Source organism: Tyto alba, unplaced genomic scaffold, assembly GCF_018691265.1.
Source record: "Tyto alba isolate M040663 unplaced genomic scaffold, T.alba_DEE_v4.0 Super-Scaffold_23, whole genome shotgun sequence".
NCBI lineage: Eukaryota > Metazoa > Chordata > Aves > Strigiformes > Tytonidae > Tyto > Tyto alba.
This window is the reverse complement of record NW_024881297.1, coordinates 26,634,968-26,648,715: the sequence shown is the minus strand read 5'-3', so window position 1 is coordinate 26,648,715 and position 13,748 is coordinate 26,634,968. Positions and strand designations below refer to the sequence as shown.

The following is a 13,748-nucleotide window of genomic DNA, read 5'->3' as shown; positions in this document are numbered from 1 at the left end:
AGCTGTGTTTCCCTGAAACTCAGTTGGCACTGGGCTCCTCCTAAACAGCTGCTCATAGAAAAGCAGGCAGGTTACTTTTCAGAAAATCTTCCTGGAAAGATATATAATATGATGCTTGATTTAGGTCAAAGGTAATGAGCCTTGTAACTGCCTGAGAAATGCAAGATTGGACTTCAGAGCAGTTACATGCTAGCACCATCTCTCCCCTCTTATGCACATGGTACTGGAGAGGGTGGGCCAGTCCATGAGGGCCTTTTCTGAAACAATTCACACTGCAGAATTTGAGTCTGCAGAGTTTTAGGCAACACATCCCGAACACTGTGGCTATCCAGCTAAAAGGGTGAAGTGTACCTCTCTGCTGTCCCTTCTTTTTAGCCTGGCATATATCAAAGTCTTCCCTGGAGGAAAACAGGACGTATGCTTGTTTACCAAGTCTGACTGACCTCTGGACTACCCTTCCTTTTAGCTATTTTCTGCTAGTTCTGTGTGAGATCTCATCACCTGTAGGGTTTCTTTGGAAGTGGAATTTAACAACTTCCAGTTGTAACTATTCAGTCAAAAAAATATTTGTCCTTTGTTGTTGTTGTTTAACAAATGGGAAGCTTGGTCATGATTATTGTGTGGAATGGAATTGCATAAGAATGCAGTATTTGTTGTAAGGCAGAACACTGCATCATTAATATTAAGAACAATTACTAGTAATATGAAGCTGCACTCCGCGTTCTGTTTTGGTTTTGTAACACTAGAGCAGTCATTATTCTGTAATTACAAATAATCTAACATATGTACACACCATCTCTTATACTCCCAAATACAACAATTAGCAAGTAAATGAAAAAAAGTCCTACTGTTTTCCCAAAGGACTAAAGAGCTGAAATCACTCTTATGCAGTTATGAAATGTTCCCCCCCCACATCCATGCATCTATGAAGGATTTAGCTCATGAACTCTGAGAATATGGTAGTGTTGATGTATTGGCTCACGCAGAGCTTAAAAAATTCTCCAAGAAAAAGAAGCCAAGTTTATATTTAACAGGCTTTATCAAACCATTGAAGTTAAGTGAAAAGCACACTGATAGGCTATATAAAGTACACAGAAACAGCTTGGAAAGCTTGCAAAAAATAGTTGTGCCAAATACTTTCTCCCACGATCGCCACTCAACACATTGGTGGTTGTAGCAAAAAGTAAATGTACACATGGATCATATTTAGAACCCTGCATCTCTTACGGTAACTCTCGTTTTGTATTGAGTGCACATTCCTCTAATTAGGTCTGAGCACTGAAGTGACTGGCTTACAGCTCTGCAACACGTTCTTCTAGAAGTTCATAACAACGGTGTTTTGAGAGGACTTTAGAGAATAGTTTTGAAGGAACATGTTTTTGTAGAGCTTTAATTATAGACAAATATATCAACTTTAAATTGGAGAATGCTTGTATGTGTGTACAGCTGTAACTCAGATTTGTATGAAATAGCAATGCGTTAGAAATGGTATTTTAGCAAGTAAGCTGAAGTAGTTTGGAAAACAAATTCCTAATATTTCCTGCAGTATTTTCCATAAACAAGATCTATGGGGGACTGGGAAGAGGATCCACAGGGCAAGCACATAGCTTGAGACTGTGACCCCTGAGTAGCCTACAAATATTAGAGCGCGGCAGTGGGTTTCCTCAATGCTCTCTGCCATTGCCTTCTTTTAGAGCCCTGTAACTACCTATCTGTGGTCTGAGCCTCTGCTCCCTAAGAAAAACTTGGGGCGCAGGGGAAGAACAGGAAGATATGGAGGTGCAGAGTGTTAAGTTCAGCGTTAACCTAGATGAGAAGAGGATGTGGGCATCCCATCGCTGGTGGGCGCGTGGCGGCCCGGGGTGATGGCACTGTGAGGTTCCTCGCGGGCTGGAGCCCTCCTGCAGCGCAGGGAGAGGGCAGCTGGCTTTTCTGTCTGCTCCTGTGGGCTGGCCGCTTTCCGTCCCTCCCTGTGCTGTGTGGATGTGGCACATGTAAAGGCACCTCAAGAAGAGGCGGCGTGTCCATTCCGGACTAGCAGCTACAGCACCTGCGTGTGCTGTGCTCAGCAGGTCGGAAGCAAAAATAGTGTAGAAAACAAAGAGTATCTTTTTTTTTTTTTCCTTAGCGCAGCCTGAGAAGAGGAAAGGCTTCTTTTTAAAGTGATAAAAAAAGTGATAAAGTGATAGTCCCTGGGGGTGCAGCAAAGATGTCTCACGTGTGGGGGCTGCTGCATTCCCCAGGGAGCAGGAGCCTGCAGCGTGCTTGTAACGCGAGGCGAAACTCCACTGTGAGGCCTTATCTAAGGTGAAACTGCAATCAGAGCACTGTCCTGCCAGAAATTCCGGTAAATAACTTAGAGGATGCTGGTAGTTTAGCACGCTTTGTGAGTAAATACTCCTGCAAACTTTGCTATCCCAGGTGGCTGGCCACAGGAAGCCCCAGAAATTGAATTCCCAGTTTTTAACATCCCTGAGCAAACACGCTGCAGTGTGGATGGTGCTGCTAGCTGCTGTGTGCCGCAGCGGCGGTGGTCCAGGCACGCAGAGGCAGTTCACACACACACCCCCCCACACACACACACCCCCCCCTACTCCATAAGCTGCTGCTCACGGTCACCCAGGACAGCGATGCCGGGTGTGGGCCCTGTTACACGTTGGAACCGCGCGTACGGCCGCCAGCGCCTCTGCGGTGGGAGCTGTGCGACGGGCTCATGCGGCCGTCCCGCCTGCGGATCCCAGCAAGCTCTTAGGAAGGACCACAGCATACTGCTGGGGGGATTCAGGGCCAACGATGGTCGGGTTTTAGAGCATTGCTGCTTTGATTTTCCTGTTCTTCTTTTGCTGCCTGAGGTAAATTTTTTTTTTTTGGTTTTTTTTTTTTTTGTTTTTTTCTTTCTATAATTGAATATAGTATTTGTGCATAAACGTGCTGCAGGGTGATTGTTGGCCTAGGTGGTGTGGACTATGCACATTTGTAAGGTTTCTTTCACGTTAAATCTCAAAATTCTAATCACAGAAGCAAAAAAACAGACTAAACAAAGCAGCAAAAATATTATTGCAAACAACGTATCCTTAAAAATTAAGAGGCCTTTACTACCCAAGCCACTCTAAAGTCTTAGAGGCTATTTGAGCATGAATATCTTAGGCTGCAAATAGACATAATCCAAAATCTACAAAGGATTTTTAAAAAGGAAAAAAAAAGGAGATGTAATGATCCCCAAAATGACTGTGAAATTAAGGAGTTAATATGTTTCCTACAAGCTTCAAGCTTTTTACTTATTTACTTTTACTATACAAAGTTTCCATCCAAAATCTGTAGCCTGTAATACTACTTCTAAAATATATTTGCATTTGGACAACCTTTTATGAGGCTGCTTATTCTGTCTTAATTCCAAAAAGCAGGAAGCTACTTCATTTTTACTTTTTGTTTTCCTCTGTCTTCTGGGTTTAGAGGAGCTCTTGCAGCAGTGCTACTTATGTGCTGTCCGAGTGCAAAAGGAGTTCCTTCTTACCTTTGATTTGATTTCCTGAAAACAGTCCTTTATTTCAGTTTAGAATTGTAAATCACCTCAATTCTTCTTGTTCTCACTTGCCTAAGAAGCCTATAGAGACATTAAGATATTTACTGCAGCACTGCAAATGGAAAACGTGTCAAGCTTGTAACAGTTTAGGCCCTTACAAATACCGCAGGTGTCAGGGCTGTCCATAACAGCCGAGGCCATGCCTGAAATGCATTACTGCTGTTATTAATTATGCACTAGACCTGCCTCTAAAAGAGGAATTTCCAGGACAGCTCTATCCAGTGCAACCTGTCTGTCTCTAGCTGACAGCTGTCTGTCACGCATGACATTGGGGTGTTGTTTCTGGGGACTTACACAGACTGGCACAGCATCTTCAGAAGGAGGTGGGAGTCTTTGTAGCCACCTGAGTTTGGCAGCCATTGTTCCCACAAAGACCTCTTGGATTTCGGGTTGTCCTGGCTGCTGAATGTCTAATAACCTCCGGGCCTGTTAATCACTGAGTGTTCCTTCCCCTTTGCAGCTGCAGCACAGACTGTGTTGGAAAGCGAAAAACGTAATTACAGTTGAATTCCACGTTTCCCTAGAGCTCCTCCTTCTCAGCTGTCAGTCTGATCCTGATAATTGTGTAGGGAGCCCTAATGCTTTGCAGATAGATGGCTGTCCCTACCTTCCGCTGTGTTTTGAAGGGTAGGTGTGTGTGAGGCCTCCTCTTGCGATTGTCCTGTAAGCATCTGGGGCAGGTGAGTGGGTTGGAAAGTTTCCCCAAGTGCTTTAATGTGGCTTTATTGTATTGCAAAGCTACTCTCTTTAAAAGTGTATTGAGGGGAATATTGAGCTTCAAGGTTAAAGCTTTTTTTACTTCTTGTGTTTTTTTTTTGTTTGGTTTGTATTTTTTTTTTTCCCCATCCTAGTTAAAAAGGAGCTTTCATTTGAATAGCCTTTAGCAGATTTGGAATCAGCTTTTACGGTGCTCAGATAAATGTTACAACATAAATCATAAATGGCACAGGCATAAAGTTTATGAATCTTCATGTCAAATATAATTAAATATATTGAAGTCTCCAAGAAAAGCACGATGCCCAGAGCTGCTCTGCTGTTTTTTATTAAAGATAAGAAAGTAGGTCACTAACTACCTTTATCTCATTCATTTCTGAAAAACTACTTTTCTTACAGTTCCCCGCCAGCCTGGAGTGAGCAATAATCTGTTTGAAATACTTGAAATTGAAAGAGGGATTACCGCCGATGAATTTGAAGCAAATGATGACCCAGGTAAAGATCACGTCTCATGTTCAGGGCCTAGGGTTTAGGATTTTTTTGAGATTTCTTGGGGTTTTGTACATTTTTACAGGACTCCTACGTTTTACGCCCCTTGTTTAAACTCTGCTTTGTAAAAATAAAAAAAGTCACCATCTAAGTGAACCTCTATAGTTTTATTTCCTAACAGATTTAGTACAAAAATAGTGTGAATTGATGATAACACTAGCATCCTTTTCAATGTTTTAGTCTTTTTGTAGATTCTTTTTCCAGTGCTCCTTCTGTTGCACTTAATTTTTATATTTACTTGCTAGTGTCAGCCACAAGGGAGATGGCTGTAATTCCCCACTGAAAACAATCCAAGTCATGGGTGTTTTCTGACCTTCTGCTCTGTTCTGCCTAGGCGTGCTGGTACACAGCTGTGATTTTGATAGTGGACTGTGCGGATGGATGAAGGGCAAAGATGACGACTTGCACTGGGAACCGGTGAAAGATGCTTCAGGTAAGGCACCTGTGTGCGATCACGTCCTGTAGTTGAAGAACCACCCAGGCTCGAGGCTGTCGGCAGTTCTCGCATTAGGATGGATTACAGAGCTGCTGCTCCCTTTTAGTCCTGGGATATACTTCACACCCACACGTCTTCTGTGTATAAAAATCAAAACTGAGGATTCCCAACATGAAAGAGCAATTGAGAAATTGCACTTTTATCACAGTTGGTATCTTTACAATAGGAATGTCTCTGAAGGAGTAGTAAATGTGTATTCAGTAAAAGATTATCTGTCTTAAAAGAATCAGAAAGAACAAAACTGTGGGCTAGAGAATAACTCTTACTTATGGTGAAGCAAAGCTTATTTTTCAAACCACCACACAAACATAATTATTTCTGTATTACTAGCAAAATTATAGAAAGTGCTGGAAATAGTCTTTGTTCTGCTGCCAAATATAATGTTCCAGTTGAACCTCTCGGTTTGCTTTTATTGAATTCTACCCTAAGTCACAGCAACCTGGGAAGGAACTGGAAGGAAGACAGGTTAGGTGCTCAGGAGCAGAGACTTCTGAAAGTGGGTGCGTTTGGGCTGGTAAAAAGTGACCTTCAGTGGTTCCATGACAGGGGAGTGGGCACTAGCCCCTTGCAGGGCAGCACCCCCTCCCCATCCGCGCTGCTGGGACTCAGCTGGGTGTGGTTTGGCCCCTAAACACTGAGGGGAAGTGCTTCACTTACTGGGCAGCCCCCCTCCCCACCCCCAGGCATGCTCTATATTTCGTATGCTCCTTATAACACTTAAAAATGTCAAATGAACGGGCTCCGAGAGCAGAGCTCCTTCTTCCTGCAGATGAGAAAACAGGGAGCCGTCTCCTGCTTGCAGCCAGACATTTTAAAAAAGATCACATGTAATTCATAACACATCATCTTGAGACAATAGATTCAAAAATGCTTTGCTTTTGAGATAATCACTGAAAGCATGGTTGTTATCTGTATTCAAAAATTGTTAAAAAAATCATGGTTCTGGAACTTAATATGTATGAACTGGCCTCTTTTTTTTTTTTTTTTTTTTTTTTTTATTTTTAGACTTTTTTTTTTCTCCTGGGTTGCTTCCCAGTCAGGGCAATCCCAGTTTTTTGTTTCCTGTGTATGTTCTGCTGCTGTTGACATAACCTGTTAAAACTAGTCCCTTGAAGTCACCCACCCACTCCCTCCTGTCTGGAATACCTTGTTGCAAGGATTTATTTTCACAGCTTGTTCCTGAGTGTTTGCTTTCACCTTTCAGAGTCTGCTATTTATTAGTTTATCAGAATCTGCATTTTGAAAGGTGCCACGCTGGAGCCCTATAAGCTTATCCTGCATGCAGAAAATGCTGATTTGAGGGACCTTTTCCTGCAGGGGCTTGCCTGCAGATATGCTGGCTTTGTGCTTACCTAAATCTGTTTCCTATTGATTGATTTCAGTCAGTGTAACTATCTATCTGAAACAGATGCAGTTAATGAGTTGAGTCGGTACTTTTATAGTGATATAATTGTATCTACACCGAGCAGGTGCAGTTATTTAAACTCTATTATGCTTATTGTAGCAGTTAGTGACCTCGATGCAAAAATGATGCCTTAAAACAAAACAAAACAAACTTGAGCAGATCCTTGGAGAAATGGATCCCACTTCATGCCCAAATGCTGATCTGGGGCCCCAACCAGCAGCATACTACTTGGCTTTGTTAAACCTTGTTGAGGCCAAAGAACTTAAAACCCTACCTAGAAGTAGTGAATTGGCGACAAGGTTGGCTTTCCTTTCAAGTGTGTGACAAGCACCAGTACATTGTCATTAAACCTCACAGCTTTTGAGGGAAATCGTTGTGGCTTTCAAAAAGGAGCTTTCCCAAAAATAAAGCTCTCATTGAATAGTAGCAAGGCAACAATTCAAATGAAAAGGATTTTTATAGCCTATAAATAAGTAAAGTCTGTGTATGACCAACAATATTACAAACCCCCAATATTTCTAGATTATCAGGTTCAACTAAGGAGCCTGAATGCCACCTTTACCTGAAGTTCATTAAACTTGGATTTTTTGATTAAAAAAAAAATTAAAATCTGATCTCATTAAAAAAAAAAAAAAAGATTGTTAGGTTCAGAATAAGGTAAGATTTTTTTTTCTAATTTATTTTTATTTTTTAAAAGTGAACCCTCCTCCCTTTGGTAATTTCAAATTTTAAAGTTGTCATCCACCTTGCAAAAGTACAAAGAAAAAGCACAGGTGTGGGTTTTCTCCAAGATGTGAAGTCTTATTTACTGTAGTTTTGAGTGCCTGGGTGAAAGGGTATGTGGAACTTACAGAAGTGTAGGCCTTTTTCTTTTCTTTTTTTTTTTTTTTTTTTCCCGATTTAATGGATGTTGCCATACCCGAGAGCCTCTACTTTTCATGTTCTATGTGTTTTTGTGAAGGCACCTTTACTTTGTACATGATCAGAGATAATAGTGGAGTTTTCAGTTAAGTATGTACGTTCACTGACAACTTACTACTGTTAGAAAAGACTTGGGGAGTGTATCAAGTTAACAGCCATTTGGAAATCAATACTGTTTCTATCTTTCTGGATCTAATTCAAATTAAGAGTTTAAATTATGGTTAAATAAAAAGGCTATCCTTGAGACAGAAAGGAAAGGACAGAACTGTACCACGATTACATGGTAACATTTATGCTGGCCTCCTTGTTCCTGTATCCAATAGCAAAGAACTGCAGCTTACAAGGTGTGTAAATGTACACAGTAGCTTTAATGTCACTGTGGGTTTAAAACACAGTTCATGGAGTTGCCAGAAAAAAACATGAAATTCTCATTTTCAAAAGAGGTATTATTTGCTTTGTAAAAAAGAAATTAGATGGGCAAGACCTAACCTGGTACTAATGCAAGGAGACCACCAGCTCTGCAAATCTTACCCTGCAGGAGGCCGATGCATCAGTCCTGGTTCACATTCCAGCAACTCTGCCTTATTTAAGACTCGCTGGACCTTGTGAAGCCCTTTTTTATTTTTTGAGTTTGTAATGACTCTTGTGCATGTGGTCCTGCAACACAGTAGAATTTTAAAAACCCCCACACACTAACTGCTTTTTCTTTTGCAGGGGGCCAGTATCTTACCATCTCTGACCCCAAAGGCAAAGAAGGCAGAGTAGCTCATCTCATCCTGCCCTTGGATCAGAGGGCTCAGGCCGGCGACTTGTGCCTGTCCTTCAGGCATAAGGTGCCTGGGCTGCATTCTGGTGCCCTCCACGTCTTTGTGAGGAAGAACGGGGCTCATGGACCAGCCCTCTGGGGAAGAAACGGTGGCCATGGCTGGAGACAGACACACCTAACTTTACGAGGACTCGGCATCAAGAGTGTAAGTACCGACGCGTGCGCTGCCTTTTGGGTTTTCGCAGGAGACGCTGAAGACACTTAGGGGCTGTAGCACTGGGCTGTTTGTCCTCTGGGTCCAATTTCAGCCTGTGTTTTACTACTTTGATCCCTCCTCATGGAATCATATTAAAGGTAAGAGAGTCATTGTGCATTTTTTCAAAGTAGTTTTATGACAAAAAAAGCCCGCCTACAGCAGTAGATGCATAGGAAACAGCAGAGCCTGTACTGAGCTACCTCATACAACCTGTTTTAGGGGAATCACTATATAGGAAAGAGCAGTCTAATGGACGATGGCATACTGCACGTGGATTGCCAAAAACTCTGTCAAGATTTCTCATAAACAATGCTTTAAATAATACAGTGCCATGACATAAGAGTCCTTCCCTGTGGACTAGTGCCTGGCTAAACCAGGGCAAAGATACTGAAAATAAGTCATTTTTGAGAATGCAGGGAGGTTACATGTGCAATCTCACATGCTTTTACGTTCTTCAGCATACCTGCAGCAGATCTGGCCAAGGAGGTGAAGGATGAACTAACTATGCCAATAACACAAAATGGTTTAGCGCAATCAAAGGAAGCTGTCTGAGAATCTTTTAATACCTGGAAATCTTAGAAACAGTGGGTGATAAACTGATATCAAAAGCTCAGCATTTTCCTTCAACCTTGGCTTAGCTTTGAAGGTTGTTTCTACTTCAGCTCTGAAGAAGGGGCTTGGGTGCTTCAGGGCCTGTTTTGCTCTGACAGATATCAGGTGGTCTAAAAAGCTTACGCATCCTAATGTTCATGGTGGGAGCAGGCTACAACACACACACAATATATAGTTCTCAAATTGATATTAAGGCTGTAATTATCACAGATCATTTTCTGAAAACTTTACCTCAGCAATAGTAACAAAGACTCCTGGCTTCCTGTTAGACATGGAAATGACTGTCAGACCGAGAATGTGGAAATTTATAACAGGTGAACAATACATTTGCCACGTTCTTACCCTTTTTTGCTAAGTTTAACACTCTTTCCAGTTCAGTGATAACAGCAGATTCTTACAAAGTTTTGCGGTAGGTTTCGAATAACTTTTTGGCCATGGTCAAAACCACTGACTGCATTATGTTCAGGCTTCTGAATCTACAGCAGTAGCACAGGTGAGCGATACTATTTATGGGAAGTGTTTCTTAAAGGCAGCTCCTCTGATTTCTGCTCCAGTCCTTCTAGGCAAGCTTTATATTTGTCAGATTTCTCCTACTCAGGTTAAATCTGGACTGCTAATGATCTGCATAAATGCATGCCCAAACTCTGGCAGCCAGTTTGTGAGGAACCAGTGCTTCTGCAGATTACACCAGGTGACTGCAGGAGCCAGAATTTGTTAAATAAAAGATAGGTGTTTCTAGTTCCCACAACTAAGGCAGCTTCAAGGTGATTTAGCAAAGTCAAGCTCCATTATTAGACAACATTTTTCAGAACCCAGAGGATTTTATATGTTTGCCATGAGGGACAATGAAAACAGTGCAGAGGTGATATGTAGAAAGTGCCCAAGATTCTCTTACGTGGAAGTTCATCTCACCTCAGCAGATGGTGCAACTGGAGCAACTCTGTCCTGAACTGCTCATTCTTCACAAAGATCCTGCCAAAGTGAAGGAGGAAGAGGAACAGAAATAGAAAAACCAGCCATAATTCTGAGCAGAATAAATAGGCTTTTGAGCCAGTTACGATTGCCTGAGCTTTCTTATGCTTTTGCTTTCTTACTGTTGAGACCGCTGTCAACCAAAGCTTCTTTCATTTTACTTTTTTGCACTCAAATTGTTCCGTTTCTCTTCCCAGGTTATTTTCAAAGGGGAGAAAGGAAAAGGAAGAACTGGGGATATTGGCCTAGATGATGTGATCTTGAGGAGAGGACGCTGCTCTGAAGAGCATTAGCAAAAACAATGGACCAGCACAGTCATCTCCTCTAGCCCTTCTCATGCCATTCCTACCAAGCTTTGAACCAGAACTGCATGAAAAAGAGGAAAAAGTGGGAGAGTGACACCTTCTCAGTGGTTTGCTAAGTGCAATCTCACTGAAACTTCACTTGAAAACACGGAGAGCACCTCCTTGGATTCAGGAACTCCAATCCCATGCTGGTTGTTTCTATTAATCCTTACCCCTAAATCGTATTTTTTTATGTAGTAACTTGATCCCCTGTTAAGCCTGGTGAGTTCTTTCTCAAAGAACATTTGTGAAAAAGGGAGAATTTAGTACAAATGATGGCAAAAGAAAGCTCCAGCTCAGAAAGTTTTAGCGTTAACTGATAGTCATTATCTTCCCATAGTGCTACTCATTCATTGATTAGATTTGAGAGACAGTGGGATGGATCTAGCTTCAGAGTCACCTCAGATGAGCAGAAGCCTGGACCTGAGCTGTGACTTACTGCCACTGACCTCTGAAGGAGGGTTTGCTTCATATTAAATAGCATTTATTTTGGTCTTGCATCTGTATTAAGAAAAAGCAGTTATAGAGAGTAGGCACTGCTTCCTGTAATATTGCTTCTGCTGAGTTTTGTGTATATGTGTATGGTTATTAACGTATTTATGGTTTTAATATTTACAGACTCTAGTCGCAAGGTAATTTGGCATCTGTGCTTTCTTATGGTACAAGACAGGAGTCCAGTATCTTCTTTGATCCCGCTGGTTGTGCCAGTAGATGTGTTACCAAAGTCAGTTAATGGTGCTCATTGGAAAATGCTGGTGCAGTTTTTCATGTTGTAATACGCTGAAGGCAAAAGACCAAACCCTTACCTGATGTAAACTGGCATCTGATACCGCTGTCCAAGTTTGCGTTTAGCTCAGGAGCAAGCCCTAAAGGGCTCTCAATCCTGCAAGAAACTCCTGGTTCAGCTGAAGACTGAGCAGCCTGGAGAAGAAAACTTGTGTCTTGTAAGACTGAGCCCATCGACACCTCCGGGGCCGCTCCCTTCCCACGGCTGTAGGAGCCTACGTGCGAGCAAAAGGGCAGCTGCATTAACACTGTATGAACAGTTCAGACCATGAAATGCCTTGAGTGATCTTTGTCAAATGTCCGTATTCCATCCAACCCTTCTGTACATAATAAACATTTTATTCTTTAGAACTAGAACAACTCTTAGCCCTAGTTGAAACTAAATATTTATCAGAACTTTGGACTAATTTTTTAGTTATGTATCATGCATGTGGTGTGCAGTTTCCCAGGGAATTCTTCTGTTTAGTTTGGGATTCTTTTAAATGAGGAACATTATTCAATGCTGCTACCAATCTCTACATCTGACAAAGTAATTGTAACATTTAAGAAAATGACAAAAGATTGATAAAATGTTGTTAGGGGCACAGCCTTAAAGCTTCAAAAATGTGTATATAGAAGAAATATGTCTCAGATCTTTTAAATACAATGTAAAATAGATGTCAGCTTCATATCATGTTATAAAACCATACTTAAAAAAAATTGCGCTAAGCCTTGCATGAAGTCCTCAGAGACAAAACTGCAAGACCATTAGAGGACATCTTCCAAACCCCTGTTTGTTTGACCAAACAGATGGTCTCTTGCAAAAACTGTATCAACAAACATTTTGAAAAGGAAAAAATAATGCATTTGTAAACATTTTTAAACTATTTTGCTTCAAATATGATCATGATCTTTTTATCTTACATTACTTTGTAATATGTCAGAAATATTTGTGAATAGCTGAAATACCTTGTCCTTATTTTAAAGTAATCAGTAAAGGAGGCTGTTACTTGCTACTATTTGGAATTTTTTTTTTTAATTTCTGGATTGAAAGTTGCATTTTTATTGCGGTGAAATGAACCAAAAGATGACAACCAAAGTGAAGTAGCTCTTGTTATCAGATTTAAAAATAAAAGTACATTTCAGTATAATACAACAAGAGCATTATATGTATTTTTCAAAAGTTAAAGTGACCATTTTTGACCCAGCTTTTTTTAAGAACAGTTTCACATGTGATTTAAGAGCTTCCCTAATATGAAATGTCCATTCTACCAGCAGCAGTGGCTGCCGTAGTTCCACACGCTACTCAGCCTGCACAAACTGTTATTTTCTTTAGCATCTAACAGGATAAACACGTTTTGGGCTGGTTCATCGACAGGAGATGAAGATGGTTTTTACCAGCTATTACCACAGCGCTCTGAGATGGAGACTGCCTGGTTGAAATCTGTCTCCTATCTATGCAAGACTGAAAGAATTTTTTGTCCTTTTACAAATGGCCCTTAGAACCCAGCATCTGACTGAATTCAGAAGGGAAGCAGAAATAAGTTCTCAGGTGACATGAGGAGATTTCGGGCTCTCTGTGCTTTATGGCTGCATTTCCTTGCTGCGGTCAGACCAAGAAGCACCGTAAGGCCCTGTTAACAGCTGAAGTGTCCCAGCTGGCACCCGGCACGGGCTCCCCTCTGCGAGCCTGTTCCTGAAGGAGCTGCTGTGGCTGGGAGTCACTCACGGCTGCAGCTGGCCGTGCCGCGAGGCTGGAGGTGTCACCCTCCCTCGGGGTTTCTGAAGGGACGAGGCTTGGCCGCTCTCTGGTTCTGTCGTGATGATCCTCCCCCAGCTCCCACCCTTTGAGGCAGCTCCATCCGGCCACACACAGCAGGTTCTGCCCTCTCCACAGGAGCCTCGAGAAAGATGAGAATAGGGCCTGAGGTCTTCCTGGGAAGTAGGCTGTAACTGCCCTTCCTGCCGAGGGTTGAACAAACAGGTAACCCTGCCAAAAGAAATTCTTGCTTAAATACTTAGGCCAGCAGAAGAAATTGCACTAAACTAACATGAAAGCATTTATCAAATGTACTGCCTAACCTCTTCCCAGCTTATAATTTAAGGTTTTTAAAAGACACGTTAAAGTTTTCTCCTCAAAAAAGACTGAAAATAAAGATTCTTCCTAAATTCCAGGTACTGTGACCAGCAGCAGTGTGCATTTACTGCATTCGCTGACATCAAAGGAGTACAATGGAAGGGACTGATACAAGGTTTTGTTTCCAGCTTCCATTCTAAACAGTCACCTCACCTCTCACAAGAGCCATGTCATTAAGTCACTAAGTGCTTTCAATAAACCCCTTCATTCTGGAGAAAAGCTTCCCCA

At 41.8% G+C, this 13,748-nt stretch overlaps 1 protein-coding gene across 3 annotated transcripts in view; it reads left to right on the top strand.

The window, feature by feature from the left end:
• Positions 1–12,539, top strand: part of NPNT (nephronectin) — a 53,341-nt gene extending 40,802 nt beyond the window's left edge. For all 3 annotated transcript variants that reach the window (XM_042796982.1, XM_042796983.1, XM_042796981.1), the window contains 4 exons: positions 4,697–4,792; positions 5,181–5,279; positions 8,383–8,639; positions 10,472–12,539. In XM_042796982.1, the coding sequence (XP_042652916.1) occupies positions 4,697–4,792; positions 5,181–5,279; positions 8,383–8,639; positions 10,472–10,567 (548 nt within the window). In that variant the 3' untranslated portion in view covers positions 10,568–12,539. The remainder of the gene's footprint in view (positions 1–4,696; positions 4,793–5,180; positions 5,280–8,382; positions 8,640–10,471) is intronic.
• The last annotated feature ends 1,209 nt before the right edge of the window (positions 12,540–13,748 follow it).